Source organism: Dermacentor andersoni, chromosome 1 (genome assembly GCF_023375885.2).
Source record: "Dermacentor andersoni chromosome 1, qqDerAnde1_hic_scaffold, whole genome shotgun sequence".
Classification (NCBI taxonomy): Eukaryota; Metazoa; Arthropoda; class Arachnida; order Ixodida; family Ixodidae; genus Dermacentor; species Dermacentor andersoni.
Genome location: NC_092814.1, coordinates 293,831,350 through 293,856,186, shown reverse-complemented (window position 1 = coordinate 293,856,186; position 24,837 = coordinate 293,831,350). Strand labels below are relative to the sequence as shown.

Sequence of the window (24,837 nt, the reverse complement as noted above, 5' to 3'; positions counted from 1 at the left end):
CAGTTTGCTCTCCGATCCAAACCGCTCTCTTTCTGTCTCTTAACGTTATGCCTAGCATTCTTCGTTCCATCGCTCTTTGCGCGGTCCTTGACTTGGTCTCAAGCTTCTTTGTCAATCTCCAAGGCTCTGCCCCGTATGTCGGCACTGGTAAAACGCACTAATTGTACACGTTACTTTTCAATGGTAATGGTAAGCTTCCCGTCGGGAGTTGACAATGTGTGCCGTATGTGATCCAACCCATTTTTATTCTTCTATGAATTTCCTTCTCATGATCAGGGTTCCCTGTGATTAGTTTACCTAGGTAAACATACTCCTTCACAGACTGTAGAGGCTGACTGGCGAACCTGAACTCTTGTTCCCTTGCCAATCTATTCATCATTATCTTTGTCTTCTGCATATTAATCTTCAACCCCACTCTTATACTTTCTTTGTTAAGGTCCTCAATAATTTATTGTAACTCGTCTGCATTGTTCCTGAATAGAACAATGTCATCGGCAAACCAAAGGTTGCCGAGATATTCGCCGTGGATCTTTACTCCTTAGCCTTCCCAGTTTAATAGCTTGAATACTTCTTCCAAGCATGCAGTGAATAGCATTGGAGAGATTGTGTCTCCCTGTCTGACCCCTTTCTTTATAGGTGTCTTCCTGCTTTTCTTGTGTAGAGTTAAGGTAGCTGTAGAACCTCTGTAGGTATTTTCCAAGGTATTTACGTAAGCATTCTGTACTCCTTGATTACGTAATGCCTCTATGGCTGCTGGTATCTCTACTGAATAAAATGCCTTTTCGTAATCTAGGAAAGCCGTATAGAGAGGTTTATTATACTCTGCGGATTTCTCGATAACCTGATTAATGACATGGATGTGATCCATTGTGGAGTATCCCTTCCTGAAGCCAGCCTGTTCCCTTGGTTGACTGAAGTCCAATGTTGCCCTTATTCTATTGGAGATGATTTTGGTAAATATTTTATATAATACTGGGAATAAGCTAATGGGGCCTATAATTTTTCAATTCTTTAACGTCCCCCTTTTTGTGGATTAGTATAATGTTTGCATTCTTCCAGTTTTCTGGGACCCTTGCAGTCGATAGACACTTCCTATAAAGAGCCGCCAGTTTTCCAAGTATTATGTCTCCTCCATCTTTCATTAAATCGACTGTTATTCCATCTTCTCCTGCCGCTCTTCCTTGTTTCATGTCTTGCAAGGCCCTTCTGACCTCATCGCTAGGTATAGGCAGAATTTCTGTATCCTGTTCATTACTGTTTCTAATGGAGGTATCCTGACTCCTCTAGGTATTGTACAGGTCAGTATAGAAATCTTCCGCTGCTTTTATTATACCTTCGAGATTGCTGATGATATTACCCTTCTTATCTTTCAGTGCATGCATCTTGGTTTGTCCTATGCCAAGTTTCCTTCTAATTGATTTCAGGCTGCGTCCATTTTTTACGGCTTCTTCAGTCTTTCTCTTGTTATAGTTTTGAATATCGCTTATTTTCGCCTTGTTGACCAGTTTTGACAGTTCTGCGAATTCTATCTTATGTCTTGAGTTGGACACTTTCATTCTTTGTCGTTTCTTTATTAGGTCCTTTCTTCTTTGGGAGAGCTTGCCTACTGGTTGCCTTGGTGCCTTGCCTCCCACTTCAGTTGCTGCCTCTGAAGCCAGCCTCGTTACAGTTTCATTCATTACCTCTATGTCATCATCGTCTCTCTGTTCTAAGGCTGCATACTTGTTTGCAAGTACCAGCCTAAATTTGTCTGCTTTTACCCTTACTGCCGCAAAGTTGACCTGTTTCTTCTTGCCCAATTTTACTCTTTCTCTCTTCAAATTGAGGTGAATTCTAACCCTCACTAACCTATGATCACTGCACTTTTCCTTACCTATCACTTCTACATCCTGCACTATGCTGGATCTGCAGAAAGTATGAAATTAATTTCATTTCTTTTTTCACCATTAGGGCTTTTCCAGGTCCACTTTCTGTTGCTACGTTTCCTGAAGACGGTGTTCATTATTCGCAGCTTATTCCTTTCTGCAAATTCTACCAGGATCTCTTCTCTACCGTTTCTAGAATCGACGCCGTAGTTGCCAATTGCCTGTTCACCCGCTTGCTTTTTCCCCACTTTTGCATTGAAGTCACCCATTACTACTGTAAAGCGAGTTAGCACTTTTCTCATCGCTAATTCAACATCTTCATAAAACTGATCTACTACCTCATCGTCATGACTGGATGTTGGAGCGTAGGCGTGTACCTTTAATCTATACCTCTTATTGAGTTTGATTACGACTACTAGCTGGTACCCTCTCGTTAATGCTGTAGAAGTCGTCAATGCTGCCCGCTATGTCCTTAAGGATTAGGAATCCTACCCTGTATTGCTTCTTATCAGGCAGATCACTATAGCAGAGGATGTGGCCGTTATTCAGCAATGTATGAGCCTCACCAGTTCTTCTAACTTCACTAAAGCCAATGATATCCCAAACAATGTCTGATAGTTCCTCGAAGAGTCCTGCTAAGCTAGCCTCGCTCGAGAAGGTTCGGGTGTTAAACGTTGCAAGGGTCAGTTCCCATTGGTGGCCTGGCCGGACCCAGAGATTCTTAGCACCCTCTGCTGCATTACAGGTCTGACCACCGCCTTTTCGTCAGGTGCTCCACAGCTGCTGGGGACTGAGGGCCATTGGGTAATTCAGTGAGTCATTTGGGAGAGTGTGGCCGAATACTGCACCAGGAAGGCCAATTACTGTTCTGGTGAGGGAGTGTCTTGTTGAAGCTTAGTGGGCCTTCCTAATTTGGTAGTACCTGGATTAGTATAGCCCCACTCACTCTCAGCATCTTTTGCCGGTGAAAGGCATCACTCCAAGCCTGTAGATGTTGCAGACACAAAAATGTGTAAGAATAAAATGTACAAGAGAGAACGCACATCGATGCTATTGGTAAATTTTTAGCAGAACAGTAAGTAATGACGGCCATAGGCGGAAAGTTTTCATTTTTCCGGGATGGGGGGGGGGGTGGAGGGGTGGCCTGGGGCCAGACCTACTTTCGGGACCCCACCTATATATGTGTGTGAGTGTGTGTGTGTGTGTATGTGTGTGTGTGTGAACCAGGAGAAAGAAAACCGAGGGCCCGATTTTTATTAGTCGTGTCATAACAAGGCGACAAATGACGACACCAAAGACATCATAGGTCAAATTGCATATACAGGCGCCGACAAAAGTATACCCCACGCAACGGGAGCCGGAGGAATGGATGGATGGATGGAAGGTAGGAGCGTCCCCTTTGAAACGGGGTGATGGCAGTTGCCACCATGCCCAGCTTTTTATTTTGCCTTTTATTTTTATTTACCTGTGCTATGTGTTATTAAAATTCTCTATTTTCTTTAAGTACGTCTTCCTACCATTTTAAACTTATGTCACATCTCTGCTTTTGAGCCACGAATCCTCCAATTGCCTTTTGCTAATTTTCACCGCATATTTATTTACATGACCATTATTATCTCTGAACCCTAGGGCCTCAGGAAGCGTGACTGTGGCCGCATCGACATCGGGATGGATAGCATCACATTTTAGTATGAGGTGTTCTATTTTTCTACAGATTTACCACACACAGTACATGTGTCTTCTTCGTTAAATTTCTTTTTATAGCTCCGCGTTCTAAGACATCCTGACCTAGCTTCAAAGAAAAGGGTACTGCCTCTTGAGTTATAAAACGCTTCCTTCCTGATCTGCTGTTTCAACACTATGCTTCTTTTCCATTGAATTTATCCAATTTTTACCTTCTGCGTTTTTAACCTGTTGTTTAATGCTCTGTCTTTCTTCGTCCTCGTGTCTGGCATACTTACTGGTTAGCTTCCTAGTTCTTTTCCGCCATTGTGAGTCAACGCTCTTTCTGTATAGGTTTTTAAATACCTTAGCTGCCCACCTGTTATCGTCCAATTTCCTCAGACGTTTTTCGTATAGGATTTTACTCTGAGGTTCCCGTGCTTCGAACGATGCGCAGCCCATATCCCCCTGTACTGCTTCGTTTGTGGTTTTCCCGTGGGCACCTAGTGCTAATCTTCCCACAGCTCTCTGATTTACTTCTAGTCTCGACTGAACGTCTGCCCTTAAACACAGGACAGCATTCCCAAAAGTAAGCCCCGGCACCATTACTCCCTTCCGAATACCTCTCAGCACCACATACCTGTTATACCCCCACAATGCCCTATGCTTCATTATCCCGGCATCTCTTCGTCCTTTTGCTATGAGAGACTGTTCGTGCTTTTCCGTGTACATCTGCCCTTTGTTTATCCATACCCTGAGATATTTATATTCGGCCACTCGGATGGATATTATGAGCGTCCCCTTTGGAATGGGGCGGTGGGTTGCGCCACCAAGCTCTTGCTACTATACTGCCTAATATCCTACCTAGGTTAAACAATGAAAAAAGAAAAAAAAAACACTATGAATTACCACGGCCAAATTTCCTGATCCCCTATTGCGAAATGTGCTTTTGTACGTCTCCGTCTTTTGTCGTTTCACTACTTTTCTTCCACCAATCCTCCAGTCGCCTCTTACTAATGTCTATTGCGGACATGTTTGCTTTACCACTGCTCTCGCTGAACCCAAGGGCTTCAAGGAGGCCAGTGGTGCCTAAATCGACCGCTGGGTAGACGTCTTCACATTCTAATAAAACATGCTCCGTAGTTTCCCCAGCTTTACCGCAGCAAGCACATGCTTCTTCTTCCTTCTTATATCTCGCTTTATAGGTGCGTGTTCTAAGGCATCCCGATCTCGCTTCGAAAAGTAATGAGCTTCCCTTTGAGTTATCATAAATGGTTTCTTTCCTGATTTCGTTTTTTCCTCTTAAGTAGTTACTCATGGCAGGTTTCTTTTCCATTGCCGCCACCCATGAGATTAATTCAGCCTCTCTGACTTTCCGCTTGACCTTCTTTGTTGCTGTGTTGTCCACCCTACAGGCCGCATACTTGCTGGTAAGCTTCCTAGTTCTTTTCCTCCACTGTGAATTAATGTTTTTCCTGTACAGATGCCTGAACACTCTCCCAGCCCATTTACTTTCTTCCATATTCCTCAGCCGTTCTTCATACTCAATTTTACTGCGAGCTTCCCTCACTTCAAAACTAGTCCAGCCAATATCACCCTGCACAGCTTCATTTGTAGTCTTCCCGTGAGCGCCCAATGCGAGGAGACCCACTGACCTTTGGTTCCCGTCGAGTCCTGATTGTACCCCTGATTTATAGCAAACAACCGAATTTCCAAAAGTAAGCCCTGGAACCATTACACCTTTCCACATACCTCAAGGGACCTTGTACCTATTGTATCCCCATAGCGCTCTGTGCTTCATTATGGCTGCATTTCTCGTCCCCTTTACTGTTATGGTTTTTTCCTGTGTTTCCATATATCCATTGCCTTCGTTTATCCATACACCAAGGTATTTATATTCTGTTACCCAAGGTATTTCTTGGCCCTGTATCTCCACTGTCCACTGTTTTCATTGAATAACATAACACCTGATTTTCTAACACTAAATTTCAAACCTAAATTGGTGCCTTCCTGTCCACAGATATTAGCCAGACGTTGCAAATCACTTTGCTTGTTAGCTAGCAACACAATGTCGTCCGCATAAAATAAACCTGGGAGTTGCTGCTCTATTACTGTACTTGCCTGTTTGTATGAGAGATTAAACCCGATATTATTTCCTTCTAGCGCCCTTTCCATCCTCACCATGTACATCATAAACAGCAGCGGGGATAAAGGGCACCCCTGTCTCAGTCCCTTGTTGATATGAACTTTCTCCTCGCTCATCATCCCTTCCCATTCAACGCAAACGGTATTTTCTAGGTAAATCTCTCTCAAACGCTGTAGACAATCGTTACCTAAGCCTTCCCCTTCCAGAATATCCCACAAAATGTTGCGGTCTACGTTGTCGTAGGCTTCCGCTTTCTTCCAGTTTAAATTTGTCAGCACCAGCTCCTTTTCCGCTTGGGTCTCTTTCATGTTCTTCTTTTTTTATCAAGTATAACCTCATCATTGCCTTGGAAACATTCGGCTGTTGCTTTTCGGATGTAATTTATTGCCGCTTCTCCTTCCAGTCTGTTTTCATCTTCGTCAAGGATATGTTGTTTTATTGTTGTTGACTTCCTGCCTAATAATATTATGTGGTTCCAACATATTTTAGGTGCGGCCTTCTTTTTCTCACGTATTTCTGACAACTAATGTTCACTTTCACCTTTTAATTTTGCTTGCACCAGTATTTGAACCATAGACTTTTTCTCCCGGTATATTTCCCATTTACTGGTTGCTTCATCCTGCGGCAACTGCGCCTTCTTTGCCTGCCTGTGCTCTCGAGATGCTTTCTGTTGTTCGGCGATCGCTTCTCGTATCTCCTTGTTCCACCAGCTTTCCGGTTTCTTTTTTCCTTTCCAACAAACCCATGTTGTTTCCCTTTCCGTATTTCTGTCGTTATTACACTTAGAAGCTCACCATATTCCCACTCTTTACTTGGCCATTTGCCAAGTCCTTCCTCGACTCTAGTGATTGTATTTGCTATTTGTTCAGCGTTCGAATTTGGACTGGCGATTTTGCTCTCCTTGCTCTCTTTCCCAATTACATATCCCATTTAAAAATAATGCGTTTATGGTCACTCCCTATGCTGTTAAACCCTTCCTCATCGATGACCATTTCTCTCAACTTATCATGAATTCCTTCTGTCATCAGACAGTAATCAATGGTCGATTGCCGGTTTCCCACTTCCCACGTGATCTGTCCTTCACACTTAGGCCCTGTATTCACGATCACGAGGTTATGTTGCTCACAAAGGTCCAGCATTGACTTCCTGTTATTCTCGGTATAGCCATCTAAATCCTGTATGTGGGCATTCATGTCACCTAATAGGACAATTTCAGCACCACTCCCGAAACCCTTAATATCAGCGCTTATGCATTCCACTAACTCTTTATTCGCAAACTGCATGGCAACGCCATCTACAGGCAGCATCTGGGATCGAGACAGCCAATGGGTGCCCTTTGTTATCTGCAGGCATGTCGCTTGACTTGTGTAAATGTAGATGGTGTCGCGATGCAGTGTGCCACTCATAGAGCTACTATACTGACTCTAGAGGACAAGCTACCCATAGGGCCCATGCATTGAAATCGGGAACCGCAAGAGCGCCGCCATGTTGCTACGCGCCGAGGTTGCCAGCTCATGAGACGCTTGCTAGACTTGGTGACAGTCATCATCATCATCATCAGCCTAGTTACGCCCACTGCAGGGCAAAGGCCTCTCCCATACTTCTCCAACTACCCCGGTCATGTACTAATTGTGGCCATGTTGTCCCTGCAAACGTCTTAATGTCATCTGCCCACCTAACTTTCTGCCGCCCCCTGCTACGCTTCCCTTCCCTTGGAATCCAGTCCGTAGCTCTTAGTGACCATCGGTTATCTTCCCTCCTCATTACATGTCCGGCCCATGCCCATTTCTTTTTCTTGATTTCAACTAAGATGTCGTTTACCCGCGTTTGTTGCCTCACCCAATCTGCTCTTTTCTTATCCCTTAGCGTTACACCCATCATTCTTCTTTCCATAGCTCGTTGCGTCGTCCTCAATTTCAGCAGAACCCTTTTCGTAAGCCTCCAGGTTTCTGCCCCATATGTGAGTACTGGTAACACACAGCTGTTGTACACTTTCCTTTTGAGGGATAGTGGCAACCTACTGTTCATGATTTGAGAATGCCTGCCAAACGCACCCCAACCCATTCTTATTCTTCTGGTTATTTCAGTCTCATGATCCGGATCCGTGGTCACTACCTGCCCTAAGTAGATGTATTCCCTTACCACTTCCAGTGTTTCGCTACCTATCGTAAACTGCTGTTCTCTTCCGAGACTGTTAAACAGTACTTTAGTTTTCTGCAGATTAATTTTCAGACCTACCCTTCTGCTTTGCCTCTCCAGGTCAGTGAGCATGCATTGCAATTGGTCTCCTGAGTTACTAAGCAAGGCAATATCATCAGCGAATCGCAAGTTGCTAAGGTATTCTCCATCAACTTTTATCCCCAATTCTTCCCACTCCAGGCCTCTGAATACCTCCTGTAAACATGCTGTGAATAGCATTGGAGATATCGTATCTCCCTGTCTGACGCCTTTCTTTATAGGGATTTTGTTGCTTTCTTTGTGGAGGACTACGGTGGCTGTGGAGCCGCTATAGATATCTTCCAGTATTTTTACATATGGCTCATCTACACCCCGATTCCGTAATGCCTCCATGACTGCTGAGGTTTCGACTGAATCAAACGCTTTCTCGTAATCAATGAAAGCTATATATAAGGGTTGGTTATATTCTGCACATTTCTCTATCACTTGATTGATAGTGTGAATATGGTCTATTGTTGAGTAGCCTTTACGGAATCCTGCCTGGTCCTTTGGTTGACAGAAGTCTAAGGTGTTCCTGATTCTATTTGCGATTACCTTAGTAAATACTTTGTAGGCAACGGACAGTAAGCTGATCGGTCTATAATTTTTCAAGTCTTTGGCGTCCCCTTTCTTATGGATTAGGATTATGTTAGCGTTCTTCCAAGATTCCGGTACGCTCGAGGTTATGAGGCATTGCGTATACAGGGTGGCCAGTTTCTCTAGAACAATCTGACCACCATCCTTCAACAAATCTGCTGTTACCTGATCCTCCTCAGCTGCCTTCCCCCTTTGCATAGCTCCTAAGGCTTTCTTTACTTCTTCTGGCGTTACCTGTGGGATTTCGAATTCCTCTAGGCTATTCTCTCTTCCACTATCGTCGTGGGTGCCACTGGTACTGTATAAATCTCTATAGAACTCCTCAGCCACTTGAACTATCTCATCCATATTAGTAACGATATTGCCGGCTTTGTCTCTTAACGCACACATCTGATTCTTGCCTATTCCTAGTTTCTTCTTCACTGTTTTTAGGCTTCCTCCGTTCCTGAGAGCCTGTTCAATTCTATCCATATTATAGTTCCTGATGTCCGCTGTCTTACGCTTGTTGATTAACTTAGAAAGTTCTGCCAGTTCTATTCTAGCTGTAGGATTAGAGGCTTTCATACATTGGCGTTTCTTGATCAGATCTTTCGTCGCCTGCGATAGCTTACTGGTTTCCTGTCTAACGGCGTTACCACCGACTTCTATTGCGCACTCCTTAATGATGCCCATGAGGTTGTCGTTCATTGCTTCAACACTAAGGTCCTCTTCCTGAGTTAAAGCCGAATACCTGTTCTGTAGTTTGATCCGGAATTCCTCTAGTTTCCCTCTTACCGCTAACTCATTGATTGGCTTCTTGTGTACCAGTTTCTTTCGTTCCCTCCTCAAGTCTAGGCTAATTCGAGTTCTTACCATCCTGTGGTCACTGCAGCGTACCTTGCCGAGCACGTCTACATCTTGAATGATGCCAGGGTTCGCGCAGAGTATGAAGTCGATTTCATTTCTAGTCTCACCATTCGGGCTCCTCCACGTCCACTTTCGGCTAACCCGCTTGCGGAAAAAGGTATTCATTATCCGCATATTATTCTGTTCTGCAAACTCTACTAATAATTCTCCTCTGCTATTCCTAGAGCCTATGCCATATTCCCCCACTGACTTGTCTCCAGCCTGCTTCTTGCCTACCCTGGCATTGAAGTCGCCCATCAGTATAGTGTATTTTGTTTTGACTTTACTCATCGCCGATTCTACGTCTTCATAAAAGCTTTCGACTTCCTGGTCATCATGACTAGATGTAGGAGCGTAGACCTGTACAACCTTCATTTTGTACCTCTTATTAAGTAGTCAGTTTTAATCCGGCAGCAGTAGCAGCGTAGCAGCATGGCGTCTCTATGGGGAACCACGATGGGGAACCAGCGCTGGAGTTTTCACGACGCCTGCAGCGCCACCCTGGCGGTCAGAACGTGCACAATGCAGCCGCTCCGGCGGACGAAAATTGCTGCTGGTAGTGGCGTTGCGTGCGCTGAAAGTCGAAGGAAAACAAAAGGACGCCGACGGTACTGTTGCGTATACGAGTGTCACAACTACGTCGGAATGAGGGAGGATGTATCCTTCTGCGTTTTTTCATCTAAACCCTACGAACAAGAACGGAGGCGGCGTTGCATCCAAGCAGTCAGGCGAGCGGAGTAAGTTCCTGTCTTGTCGCCCTGTCAAGCGGCGTCGGGCAGGTTTCTAAATCGAATTTCGCGTGTGTGCTTGGTTTATTCGATAGGGAAGACGGTCAGCCGTGGCAGCCAGTGCCAAACAGCAGAATCTGCAGTCGGCATTTCGTCGGAAACAAAAAGAGCAGTAGCATGCACCATCCGGCATGTGTACCAACCATTTTTCCTTCGCAATACCACCGCCAAGCTCCTTCCAATGCCGCCACACCAAGCGAACGATACGAAAGGTAGTTTCCATTCATTGCCAAGAATTATGTGGCAGGGAAGCTGCCTTGTAATACGAGTTGTGTGCGCATACTGCAGGCGCACGCGCGACAAGGCCGCCTGTGTGTTTTTAAAAATGCGCATGCGGATGAGGATTCGGCGTTGAGATGCATCCGGTAAATTTATGTAATTAGTGCTAAATGTAGCCAGGGTTGTTACGGATCAAGCAGCGGAGCACTCAAACATTTGCTTGCCCGAGTCAGCTGATGCGATAAAGCTTTCTTCTCCATTGACTGATGTGGCCAAGTAACATCAGAATTTCTTATGTCTAGCAAGAGAAGTATGAAATGTCTTCAGGCCAACTAATACTTCCGAAACCATAGCGCAGCAAGACCGGCGCCGTAGCTACTAGATTTGCGAGGCAGGCTGCCACACAAGCATGGGAACGGCACACGGCAAAACAGTTAAATAAACGCACGTGCTCGCCGCGACACACTGTGAAAAATATATAAAGCTTAAAAAGCTTCTTTCGTCATTTCTTCACTTGATGGCGCTAGGTTCTTTACGAAAACTGTCCATTGAAGCGGCGCGAAAACGGAAACATGCGAACCATATGTGCGAACTATGAAACGGCCGCGGACGTGTCGTCTGGTCGAGAGGCTTGAATATGCCGCGTTTCGTCGCCAGGGCGGCGTGCAACGCATTCTTTTCGACGCGCCGCCTATCCAGCGCTGGTTCCCCATGGTGGCTAGAACCATAGCGTCTCGCTTGTAGTGTCGTGATGTGTGCGTGCAGCCGTGTGTATGGGCTTTATAAGTTGGTTCTTTATTCTATGTTGCGGGACGGTGTGGTCCATGTTGGCCGTACAGGTGGCAGTTATGCAAACGAGGGATGATCCTGTTGAAGTTTCCGGCGGTATGCGGTTTTCAGCGGTCACACCTAGGGTGCCTCGATGTCCTCCTCGCCCGCCGCTGAGGCACCCTAGTCACACCTGTTGCAGGAGTGTCACTCGACGAGGTTACGAGCTCAAAGCTGTGGTCAGATTCCTCGTTGGCGTTCCGTAATTCTCTTCGCACGGGCGCGGTATGTTGCAAAAGCCGCTTTCGCGATCTATCGTCGCGACGATGGATCAGGTTTTTTTTTTATTGTTATTAGTACTGATCCAGCTGTAGGGCACATGTAACCGACAAACGGAAGTCTCAGGAGTGCACCTGAGATTATATTAAAGCAGGCGGCGCAGGAACTCCAGGGCACCCAAAGGACAGTGGGGGGATCAAAGCTCGAAGCAGAACGGTACGTAGGTTGGGGCCGCCGAGGCAGGTGTGTGCCAGGGAGTGTTCGCACGGACAGCTCCCCTGGCACGCGCAGCAGTGCCTCGCAAGGTTGAGATACTTTAAAGGCACCTGAGCCCATGATCTTTCTTTTGCCTCAGTGCAGTGAGCACGATTAACGAGAATAATATGGAGGGCATCCGGTGCAGTCGCGAATGCGTCACGACAAATGTAGCTCGCGTCGCCTGGCGTGTGTAGTAATATCAGAGTTGGTTGTATGAACTTTATGCATAATACGCTTTGTTACGGTACTTTAACGGAATGGGTCTAGAGGACAGTGTTGGTACACATCTTCGTACCGCCGTAATCCTATACCCCCCACTACAAACACACACACATACCTCCCCTTTTTTAATGTATACATAAAATTCCTTGCCATGACGGATCATAGCCTCCTTTATTTTTGAAAAATAGAGGAGGCTATGGACGGATTGACCAGTTCAAGTTGTCAACTTGTCAGTAACTGTCATAGGAATCACTGTAATAAACACAATTCCACGATCGGATTGTTTACTTTCATTTTTTTTATAACACTGAGGACTACATAGAACTTTCTTTTGTACATGTGTGAGAAATATGTGGATATCACGAGCTTAAGCCAATGTGCGATACACAGACAAAGCAGCTGCTACAACATGAACTGCATTAAGGGCCACACAACACATACGTAATTAAAGGTGCAAAATATAGGGGGAAGCTTCAAAATACGCTCTGTAGCACTGCAAAGTATAACATATATTGTATGTGTAAAATAAATGTTCAAAAAAACAATGCATCAATGTCCCATTTGCCTTCAAGTTTATTATCAAGTTCAAGTTTACTGAAGTTTATTATGAGCATATGTACAACAGGAATCTACTGACACACCCGCAGTCAAGGTGGCTGTTCGAGGTGTGCTGGCTGCCTCAGTGTAAGAAAAAGAAATTGGGTGAATGTCGACACCAGTGCCACTGCTTCTTGCCTCTGACCTGCACGTGCCTCCGCGGCATCTTTGTGCACAAGTGTGCTGGCGTGGCGAGGCGTAGGAGTCATCCGAGAGAAAGAGTATCGTTTACATGGAGAAGTGGCTGTTCACATTGCCTGTCACTTTCCCTCAGATGTTTTCTTGGTGACTAGGGTGACACACCCGCAGTCAAGGTGGCTGCTCGAGGTGTGCTGGCTGCCTAAACGAAAGAAAAAGAAAGAAATTAGATGAATGTCAATACCAGTGCTATTGCTTCTTGCCTCTTACCTGCATTTGCCTCCACGGCCTCTTGGCTTGCGGAGTCTGTATGAGGGAGCTGCTGTGGCTAGGCGTAGGCATTGTCTAAGCAAAAAGAAAAGGCCATTCAAATGGGGAATTATGGAAATAAATGCAGTTGCTATGTCTGCTTCTTGCACTCTCCTTGCCTAAAAGTTTTCAAACATAGTGTCCAGTACACACCATCACTTTGACTGCTTCTGCTTTTTACCTGCAGGTGTTGCTGCGAGATCCTTAGTATGGCTGCGTGCAGCATTGTAACACTTAGTGGAGGCATTTGAAGTGGTAGCCAAAAATATAAAGAATCATCCTTGTCTGCATGAATGCTTTCAATTTCTAAATGCAGTGGTAACTATCACTATTAGTGCAAGGCCCCCCACATTTATGTGGCAAGTGCCATAGCTCGAAACTGAATTTTTCCTTTAGTGTTTCAGAAGGCGTCTGATATGTCCACATTAGATGTGATGTGTTTGTTTTTATTTATCCCAGTGTGGAGAGAGCATCATTAAATTGTTTTTTATTGTTGCGTGTCTTATTTTTTGGTTTATTTCTGAATTTATCAAGCAGCAGTCTCATGATGCTAAAGTGACTTATGTAATGGCAATCAGCTTTTGTTTTGCAGAAAAACAACGCATTTCCTGACCCATTGCTTGACATCCACTCACTCGCATAATTTTGCAGAGTATTCTACCTATATTGACTTGCTTGACCTCCACTAAAGAGTCTTGCATTTTCAAATACGACTCTTTCCTTAAAATCATTCGACACTTCTCATAATTTCTGTACCTTGGGCTTCTGATACTCTGCATTCACCATTTTTGCTTGTTTCTGACTAGAAATGTCTTTTTTTAATTTAGAGCTTAAATTTTACCTTTGGAACACACGGAAGGGCTTGCCATTGCATATCTGCATAAAAGGGAAACGTTTCATTAAACATTTGCAAAATCCAATTGAAGATTGATGAATGAAGCTTGCAGTGTGATATGACTGAATGAGCCATAAAAGTAACTCATCTCACTTGGTAAATTAAAGCACATATTAGTGTGATGTACAAGATACGTTACACTAACGTGGTGGGTTCTCTTGCTTATACAGCAAAATAATCGGTGCGCGAGAAAAAAAAAATTATTTTCGCATACCCCTTGTACACACTGATTTAAGAAAAATGAGCTGGAGCTGTCCACATGATCTACTTCTTTTACCTGCGAGTATGGTCAACAAAAATGTGTCCCAGCTGCTTAGTGGTATTTGAGATTATGTCAGTATTGCATATGTGCGCGCGCATATCAAGGACGGGTTGCTGGGCCAGGGAAGCTAAGAGACCGCCGCAACAAACAGGCGGGAGGGCAGGTAAGTGAACATAGCCTCGAAGACCACGCAGAAAGAGAAATATAGGAATGTTAGGGGCCGCTGCAATACGATAGCGCATGAGCGCAGTCACGTGGCTTTGTTGTCTAAAATAATTGAATTTTGAAAATGCTCGCAGGGATCTGATGTGCATATCTGCAGTTTATGGATACATGTAAAAGACTCTGCATCAAGTGCAAATGAACGGTCCCACAGGCCCGGAGTCGACCATGCAAATAAATTAGCCGCACAAATTTGTGACCAGAAAAGATATTCCCCATGAAATGGCATGTAAGGAAGTGTTGAAATTATTGCACAGTTAATCAAACGCCTACGCTATTAATATGTGGGTTGATGCACTCGTTATGCAAAACGGAGGTGAGGCGTGCAGACAGGACACAAGAGTAGAGTATTTACAAGCAAACAACACGAGCGCCGCCCACTTCTCTAATCTTGTGTCCTGTCTGCACGCCTCACCTCTATTTTGCATAATGAATCCTTACCAACTAGCTCAGCTTTCTGTCGTTCTAAGTCTCGATGCACTCGATTTCGTCCGCATTAGGCACTCGCCTCTTTATTACTTCGTGGCACAGAAATACTCGGCATCAGGCTGTTTTTCTGCTGTGGCCTTTGTAGAAGCATGATTGTTCAAAGTGCAACAATTAATCAGATTCTTTGAGTTGCTTGTGGCTTCGCCAGTACAATTCCTGTGCGCTGGTCCGCCTGTCCAGCAACTTCCTACTGAAGGGAAACCTGCAAATAAAAACGCCGCTCCGCGTGTAGGAAAATGCTCTACTGTGACGCTTCTCAAACGATTGTGATGCACCACAAGAGCTGCCTACTCGCGTGATATTCTCAACAAGGAGATGCATTCGTTTACTTACATGTGAAGGTATATGCCAGAGCACTTAGGGGCTTCGGTGGCACAAAAGGCACGAGTGTGCCATAGCGTCCGATGTCGACGCGCGATCGCATGTCAAACCTAAACTGTACGAAACTACTACGCATCCAAAAAACAGATTCGAAACCGAAATTCGCGTCATCCTTTATTGCATGAAGGCGTACATCGTGATTTACATAAGTCACGGACTTGGCGATTGCTTTCTGTAAACTTAATATTAACCTACCACCTTCATAAAGCCATCAGGTATGAGTTTTTAGATGACAAAGCATAAGGTGACCTGTACTTGTTTTCAGCTCTTTCAATAGTAATTGCGCTGGCCACATTGACCAGTAGCAACAGGGCGGCGCCCTAGAGGTTCCCACTCACAAGTTTCCTTCCTCCGTGTTCCCACTTTTCCGGCACAGCTTTTCGATTTTCCTCTAAGAATCCCTCACGTGACCTGATCCTAGGCGCCTAGAGACAGGATCGTTTAGGGATTTTTGAGAAGGCACGATGGTGGCGCCGAGCGACGCCGTGGCGTGTTCGTTCTCGACTTGATCGTTCTCTCGACCGCGCCAACCGCGCGTGTGTATGTGTTCTGTGACCGTACCGCGGGACATCGCTTGCATCCGTTTGCTGCAGAATACAGTCATGCAGTCTGTAGCCCCGAATGCTGCGTGCAAAAGAACTGTTTCTTACATGGAAGGATTCACTAGGACGACACTGTCGACTCTAGCTGCAGGTTCCTTGTCCTATTGTGTTGTTCACATAGGCCAGCAGATGTTTCGAGTGCAGTACGGAAAGAAGTATCAAGTATTAGTCCCAGCTCTCATCGGTGCCACTGTTGCAGCCTACACGACGGCGACGAAAATCAGGGAATATAAACTGCTATGATCTGGTGCAGTAGGTGGTTGCAACAGCCGCCTGTGGACGATTGCTCGTGATCATCGCTTCAGCACGCCCGGCATGAAGTACAACGTGGGAAATTTCACAGACTCCTGTCAATATCTGCACATGCAAATATGTGACCGCACGTACAAATGTTCTCGTTTATTGCATTCAGTCATTTCACACAATTGCAGCTTTCATGTGGAATGTCTAACGAGGAGGCCGAGTTGTTGGTGTGGTTTGGCTAATGTTGTGCTTCCAACGATGACCTGGGGGAACAGGAAGAAAACATTGACGCGTCGGGAAACTACACACATTGGTGTCTAAATTGGCGACATTGCAGGGTGGGTCAGTGCAGAAAAACACTTGTGCAATTAACTCCTGCATAGGCTGACTAGTGGTTAGGGGCCAACATGCTGCTGCGATTACTACGGACTAGAGCCTCACAGTGTTATAAGGCATTCACACAGGCGCTCGGGATTGGCAATAGGTAGCAGCCTGGCCTGCCATATCTAAATCTATTGCTATGTTGTACAACTGTGATATCGCCCAGTGCATGGAAGCATGCTTAGGTACTTCACTATGTTTATATAATCTGCATAAGTTACAAGGTCCTTCACATAATTGGCAGTTCTTATTTAATTCTGGTACATATGAACCCTCAAGCAACTAGTAGACAAGCTTGCAGTCTAAATATCAGGTGTGCATACCTCCTGCGGCAATTTTCTTGACGATGTGATATCATTCACAAGCTTTACTTCAGAAGCCGTTACGCCACCAATAATGAAGACAATAAGCACTGGACTATCCTTTGGCAGTGGCTTGCTTGTGCTTCTGAAAAGTCTGCATGTGCAAGAATGCATTGAGAGGCATATCAAACACACAAATCTGAACAATGGCTTTAACAGGCAGTGTGTTGCATTCCAACGTATTGCACACACTTCCCATGCAAAGATTCATATTAAACCCTTTAGCTGCCAGGTGTTTTTCAGAACTGCAACAAATTCAATTTCTGTCTAAGTAATACATTAGCACACTTTAAATGCTATTTATTGGGGATATGCTGCTGAACACTGAACAAATATTTAAATTTGAAAATTAAAGAAATTACTTATGACATGCTAATTAGTGATCTTGACTAGGCTAATTAGGGCTCCTCAATGGCATCTTCGTCGATGCTATTTTTCCTTGTAGGCACCACGTAATCAACATTGAAGTCCTCTAAATCAGTTCATAAGTTCTTGAATTTCTGTGTTGTTCAAAAACACAGGCTCTTTGCACCAGTCTGCCATGTAAGAAAGAGATGTAATACAGGCAGTCAAGCTTTGTCACACCATCTATAGCATAAAAAACAAAAGCTACCATAAAATTTTTGCTTAATAACCAATTCCTGAGTAGATGGCAATTTCTGAATGTTTCACTTTCACAAATATTTTCAGCACAGCCAGGGTGTGCATCGGCAGCCAGACAAGTATACTCTGGCATGGAACTTTAAGGAATTAAAAAATCATGAGCCATTCCACTCTGTGAAGGTGGATGACCAGCGAAGCTATTTAGCATGCGACAGAATTTTGAACAAAATTGCAAGCTAATTTACCGCAATTTTTATATACATTCGTGTAGACGACGGGACTGCTGCCCAGAGGAGCCGGAGGAAACTATACACGAATGACGTTTCCATGGGACTGCCACCGCGGAAGAGCAGAAGGAAAGGAAAGTACAGTCGAACCCACTTATAACAATACCGGTTTTACCAATATATTGGTTATAACAATGAAAGGCTGCTGCGCCCTCACCTTTTGTATGTTTCCTATGGGCAAATAACCCGCTTACTACAATGTCCCCATGCCACATTATCGGTTATAACGATTAGGTCTGGCTACTGGTTGTTCGTGTGGAAAGTAATGTAATTCGAAATCCTAGAAAAGAAAAAGTGAAATGCGAGTCGCTGCACAATCGCCCGCCACCCCAACTGCCACCACGCGCTCCTCTCCATGAGATACACGCCAGCCTCATGCGCATCTCTCCCGTCGCCCTTCCACCCATTCGAACATGAATGGGCTGCGCCCATAGATCTGCGCCGCGCCACCCTCCGAAACATGAATGGACTGTGTCAACTACACTGACAACGCTGCCGGCGCTGCTCCCAAATCGCTCGCTGGGCCCTCACAGTTGGTTCTTTATTCTATGGCCCTCATTCTGTGCAATTCTGCCAACTGATTAAGTCGCTCATGCTTGTCTTTGTTCATTGCTTCGAAGTCGTTCCAGGCCATGTTGTTTCTCAGCCTCATTTGACTTGCTGCTGAAGCGGAAGATGGCTGATCCAATGCATGACGTTGCTGGTGAAAAGAAAGCACACTGCCATAGATTTGCAAACAAAGTGCTTCTAACCAATTAGGTGATTGTCGCGAACGTGCTTGCATCGAATAGCAGTAGTGACGGCCACGATGGCAGTGCCGACGTGGTAGGGCAGGCTGCCTCAACATTGTCCCTGCGGGAGGTCCTGTAGATGATTCAATCCCTCATGGGCTTGCTTTCGCGAGGGACCTTCCACTTCACTACGTGAAGCACCTGGATGCCTTGGAGAAGGATGTTCGCAAGCTTTGCGTAAAGAAAGCAAGGCTGACAGACATGCGGCTTTCTCATGCAAGCCAGTGGGAAGTATGTGGCGATCACGTCCCAGCGTTTCTTCTGGATTTCTCAAGCTGAGATGCTGCTGCGGCAACCTTTCCGCATTTTTTAAAAGGCGCCTTTTAGGGCCACCAAAGCAATGCCTCGGCGGAGCTCGTATGTCACTTGCAGCCCGTGACCAGTCTTTGCAATTGTTATAGCAGTGCCATTCTTGAACGCCGACAGCCGCGGCTTGTTAACAACAACGTGCAGGAAGCAGAGTTAAACAGTTAAACGAGTCAACACAATCTGAAGCTGGATGGAAGAAGGTGTTGGGGAGGAGAACTGGCCTCCCCGCCATTATAGTTTTCTCGGAACAGCTACACCATCCTTGATTTTGATTTTTTTTTTTTTCATGCAACCCGGTTATAACAATGGAATTTTCGTGGCACTTGAATATTGTTATAAGTGGGTTCCACTGTAGATGCGCAAGTGCTTCGAATGCCGACAAAGAGAGGGCAGTGTGAACGCAGACATGACCGACGCAGGTCAATGTGTAGTATCTGTTCTTATCAGCTTAATATGTGATGAGGGCTCTATTTGGACCAAAGATATAAAACTTATTGTTCCAAGTTGGTGGAGTGCTTGTAGCCTTGCTTGCCAAGTGCTTGTAGCCTCTGCCCTATGGGGGTATGACCCATTGCATTTTTGCTTGCTTATAGGGGTATGAGCTGTTGCTGATGATGACAGATGCTTGTTTTGAGTTTGTTCTTTATTGAAATATGTGCTATTCTGTATGTTGTATCCGTGATTCCAATGAATGGATGCACTGTTTACTTCACTTTGCTGAGTGCTCGTAGCCTCTGCATTACGAGGGGGATGAACCATTGCATTTTGCTTGCTTAGGAGGGTATGAGCTGCTGATTATAATTTTTGTTGCGCATATAAAAAATAGATGGAATCCAGCCATATACAGCTTCACTGTAAAATGCTGCAGGTAATCACTTTTGGGAGGTGAATTGGTGTCTAACTAGCAATAATAGAAAATTAGTCTACATTGTAATGAAAGCTAATATGCCTTGGTGCAGTTAATTAAACCATGCACTAAACTAATTTTCAATCGGCATGCAAGAACATGACATGGATGAGGCAGGATTTGGGTGCTTCAGCTGGTATATAGCAAAAAATTCTAAAGCATTGAAAAAGTTTGCTAAGCTATGGGGCATATCAGACACACAAATGTGAACAATGCCTTTAATTGGCAGTGTGTTGCATGCACTCTTGTTCAACATGTCACGCATACTTCCAATGCCAAGAATTGCATTTGACCCTTTGGGTGCCAGGTGTCTTTCCAGCATACATGGCACAGTGCTTTGATGAATCAAGGAAAACGGTGACAAGATTGTATTTTAAGCACAGCAAGCACACACATGGGCAGAAAGACCATGCAATGCTCACTGCAGCCAATTCTTGCCAAAAGACTTAGCACAACTGCTGCTGATGCTCCACACTCCAGTTCAATGCTTGTTGAGCAGTTAGCCCTCTGTACACTAGGATGCTTTGTTAGCAGTAAAAAAGTAAGTTGTAGCTTACAGGAATACCTTGTAACATCATAAAAAGCATTTCAAATATATTTTGGGACAAAATGTCAACAATATGCAACCTTTCAGCCACTGCTTTCTTGCTCCCAGAGTATGAGGTGGCAACAGCAGTTTTCACTGTTCAACTCAACTGGAATTCATAAAACCTAAGCCAAGCAGCATTTATTTGATGCCTATTTGAACTATCATGCAGAAACAGCCAATGAGCATGCAGTCTTATGCTTATTTATGCACACAAGGGGATGGGGGAAAGGGTGCAATGCCCCCTCCCTCCACACACATACCCTATCTAAAGCCTACTGAAGGAGGTGTAGATTCGCCCCCGAGTGTCTGGTCTACTGTAGAACTCGCTGATGAGTATGAAAGGCAGGTAACTCAGAACAGTGTCATGTGTTGGTGAAGTTGTGGGTACTGAAGATTAAGTGTCAAGCTTGCAATTTCATGGTGAAATGTTCAGGAATGGCATTTGAGAAATTTGGCAACTTTGTAGGTAATTAGCGTGCCACTAAACTGACCTTGTGAAAGGGCTGTTAAGTGGGGATGTGGGGGAGCTGCAGGAACACTGAGCCCCCCTTCCCCCTGTACTCGATGAATCCGCACACACCTATGCTTATTTGTTCAAATCCACATTGAAACTACCCATGTGACAAGCGTATGATGTCAAGATGACACATATATTGCATTTGCTCACGGTTTCTCACAAAAACTTTTTCTATAAACAGTGTGTCCTGACTGTGTCTTGCGCATTGTCCTTGATAGTAGACAGATTCAAATAATGTATGCAAGTGATTTGCTTATGCATAAGCTAAAGGAATGTTAGTATATTGGAGTAATAGCATCAGTGTTATTGCCAATGTGTGTAATCCAAGCTTTTTTGCAAGCACAGCCAGCGGCATCTGCCAATTTTGGGTCACCTATTTCTAAATTTCCCTATTATTAGTGATAGTTGATGGTACTCTAAAGCAGGGTCTAAAAAAACTGAAGTTTGCAAGCCAGGCAGAGCAGATCGTGCCTGTGGACGCTTTGCGACTGGTCCCTAACCAGCAGCAGCTACTGCACTGGCACCTGTCCTGCTTCTAATATGTGCAGTGGCTGTGAACACCAGCTGTGCAGTCCTGTCGGTGCCCTCGTAGCTTTTGATAGCAGAAGTTCATTATTCACAGTAGTGATCAGGAATCGTACTAGTCATCTCCACGTTTTTCAGCCACAGCACAAATTCTCAGCCCTCATGAGCCCTTCGCCTCCTGTGTACAGGTGGGGGGCCATATTCTTGAAAGATCACATTCGGTGTATTGGTTTCAGTCTGGGATAATTGACTCTGCTCTAACGTGCGAGAGGACAGAAAATTGCAAACCGGCACTCCGCTTGTCAGTGATACTCTCGCATTATGCAGATATCAATTCCAATGACAAACAGCACAGGCATACTACCGTATAGACTTGTGTAAGGGCCGCGCTTTTCAAACTTCTGACAAGATGCGGCTCTTAGATGAGACCGAACCTTTTGGTCAAAATGGTGCAACAGCAGCCGGCAATTTGTGCACATCCCGGATCCCCAGATGTACCACTGCATCAGAGGACACGCAACTCTAGCCATCTAGTATCGGCACATGCAAGTACGGAGCGAAAATTTGCCGATGTGTGCACGTAGCATCGGAGCACCGAACGCGATTGCTTCGCCACTGGAAATAATTTTTCCCTGAATTTTGAGCTGCCAAGTTGGTGGGGCGGCCCTTTCATGAGTCTATACAGTATGTGAGTGAATCCCTGTTGCGACAGAAAGGCACCATAATAAAAAAAGTAATGCCAAAATTATTGAATCTGGCCACACAGGTTACAGGTTTAATTCCTGGCTGCAAAGGCTACATTCCAATACAAGTGAAATATAAAAATACTCGTGCACCAAGAATTAGGAGCACATTAAAGAATCCTTGAAGGTTAAAATTGATCCAAGGCCTTACACTATTGTATCTGTCATTTGCCATTGTGCAGATTTGGGATTGAATCCCATCAGTTTAATTTAGCTCCTGGTAACATGAGCCTGACATATAAGCTGCTGTCGAGTTATGCACAAATATTGGTACAGCACCATTAACATCTTCCCAGAGCATTTTACTGGTGTCCACATTGCAGTTATAGCCAGGGACTGTCTATGCAAACTAATGGCTGTATGGTGATGAAATGCACAACTAGCTAGCACCAGTCAAGTTATGGTAGGCACGCGGAACAAAACGCGCCTTTGATTTCAGACAGCACAAAAGTGCATATGTGCTGTGGCAAATTCGTGCAGCTTTGTCCTATATCTAAGTCTTACTTCAGTTGCTTGGTGTCAAAGAAAGTGGCCATCCTTTAGTTTCACTTTAGCTTTCACGACAGTGGCAGAAAAAGCAAGCCAGAGAGGCTAAAAAGAAAGCTCGCCAGTGGTGGTTCTTTGAGTGGTCAAGCTCTTCTGCAAACACGGACTGATTTTGTGAAGGCTTTTCAAGCATGGCTTGGCTTCAATTTCACTTTAACAGGTGCTTCCATGGCAACAGTATTTAATTATTAAAAATAGGGGATTCAAGACAGAATGGCAGTTTTTGCTGGCCAAGGTTCATAACAGGGGCAGGCAAAGGAAAAATTACTGATAATTTAGCATCCTAATTAGCTAAGATCCACTAATTGAGTTTCTAATTATCAATGTTATGCCGCCAAAATAACATATATAGTAATGGCAAGCTCATAAAAACCTGCTTTTTTTTTTTTTAATGCGAGGATAAATGCCTCGGGGCATACAAGGGTATGTGATGGGGGTGAATAAGGATGATTAAATGAATGAAAAAAGATTTGCTGACTTAATGAAGTCCAAGATAAAAACCTGCTTTTAACATAGTTAAAAATCGCTTGTTTAAAGCATGCTGACACAATGTGTTCTGTGCCTTTTCCTGCTCAAAACAAACTAAGCGCATCAGGTGCACGTGTGATCATGGCTTAAGGTTGTGTCATGTGGTGACGTGTAGGACATGCGACATTCCATGGCACGTCAGTCAGAGTGCCAAACTGATCTGCACAAGGCTTCTTGACTGGTGGCTCACATTTACTTTATGCTTGTCACCCAAAAGAAGAAGAGTAGCCATTCGTGATAGTTGACAGTGAATTCACATGGGTATGCACAGTGAGCACCTGTTTTTCAGCCAACGGCATGATGTTGCAAGGTTTTCTTTTGTTTTGTAGCATAGCTTTTGCCATAATTTGACACAGTAATTTTAAGGTGTGGTTGCGTGCACTCATGACAAGCTCGGTCTGTTCTGCGTGCAAAATGGGTCAGCATACTTCAAGTAAGGATTTTTGATCTGTTTCAGAAGCCCATTTGTGATGAGCTTGCTGTTAGCCACAGGTGTCCCGTTGGCATTGGTGGCCAAACATAATTAAATGTTTTGCAAGTCTTGGCTAATTCAGTTGCTAAATTATCTGTTGGAGAGCTTTCTTTTGTCTATCCTTGTTGCGAATCTCGGCCCCTATGATTAGAGACAGTCATCGCTTAAACACCCAGTACAATGGAAAGGCATCATGTGAGCTCACTGCTTCCCTGATTTCTTGGGACACCTTCATGTTGTGTACATCATTTTCTGATGGTGGAATATCTGGCTGCACACCTTGAACTGATAAACTCCTAGAGCAAAATTTTGAAGACGATACTTCAGACAAGTCCTTTAATTTCCTAGATTTGACATCAGGTTGGCTTGTTTAGTTGCAAGTAGGTGGCAGAACAGAACCTGCTTGTGACTGGCCCACTGTCACCATTCAACGTGTCTAAATTTGCCTAGATGCTTGACCTTGGTCTCGGCATGGTGAACCGACAACGTGTAACTGACCGTGGGGCAATAAGAACTACACTCACACACACACTGCTAAAAGAAAATTAAAGTGAAGCGAGTCTGCAAGAAGTGTGCCAGCCTCAGCTCACTAAAGAAGCAAAAGGGCAGCCTTCATGGCGAGCAGATGAGCATCCCGAAGCTATGAAACTACGAGTGAATGAAAAAGCCAAGCTAATTATTAGACATCACAAAAGCCTAAATGATAGTCATTTTAAATTTTGTGAGCGTCACATTATCTGCCCTTTTATCTTTGTTCTAGCACAAAACAAATGAGTACCTCATTAGAAAAATTAACAGAGTGAGTTGTGTCATCAATTATTAGCATTAAAAACATTATTTAAGAACTTGTGCCTGCACATAAATAAATATATAAGGAGATTAAATTTTTTATGCACTGATTGTGACTTCGTGAATGCCAATTTCTGCATGAGTGAACCGTTCATCTTTCTATGTTCTTGGCAGGAAAAATGTTCTAACAGACTGGCTGTGAGCACCCAGAGTGTTAGGCCAGCTACACTGTTAAGCATGAGTGAGGCCAGACATTTTTGAGAGTAGATAAAAGAGTAGATTACCCAAATCCTGCTTTTAACATATCACTGAGCCCCCCAGAGTGGTAGTTGAGCTGCAGTGCCTCTGACATGTTGGGGTCAAAAATGTCTTGCAGCAGCTGCTTCAGCAAGGGCTTGTACACTGCTGGCTGCATCAGGTTCCCTTCTTCGAGAATGGTCCTGC

The 24,837-nt window shown here is 44.6% G+C and overlaps 1 protein-coding gene and 1 pseudogene across 6 annotated transcripts in view; one reads left to right on the top strand and one right to left on the bottom strand.

The window, feature by feature from the left end:
* Positions 1–12,461: 12,461 nt before the first annotated feature.
* Positions 12,462–24,837, bottom strand: part of LOC126548570 (sec1 family domain-containing protein 2-like) — a 49,208-nt gene continuing 36,832 nt past the window's right edge. For 2 of the 6 annotated variants that reach the window (XM_050196801.3, XM_055063283.1), the window contains 5 exons: positions 24,678–24,833; positions 16,749–16,881; positions 15,152–16,307; positions 12,912–15,020; positions 12,462–12,843 (listed from right to left, as the gene is read on the bottom strand). In XM_050196801.3, coding sequence (XP_050052758.1) covers positions 16,236–16,307; positions 16,749–16,881; positions 24,678–24,833 — 361 coding nt within the window. In that variant the 3' untranslated portion in view covers positions 12,462–12,843; positions 12,912–15,020; positions 15,152–16,235. The remainder of the gene's footprint in view (positions 12,844–12,911; positions 15,021–15,151; positions 16,308–16,748; positions 16,882–24,677; positions 24,834–24,837) is intronic. The other 4 variants (XM_055063282.2, XM_055063281.2, XM_055063280.2 and 1 more) reach the window with 4 other exon arrangements.
* LOC126548645 (U2 spliceosomal RNA) lies at positions 19,182–19,356 on the top strand (annotated as a pseudogene).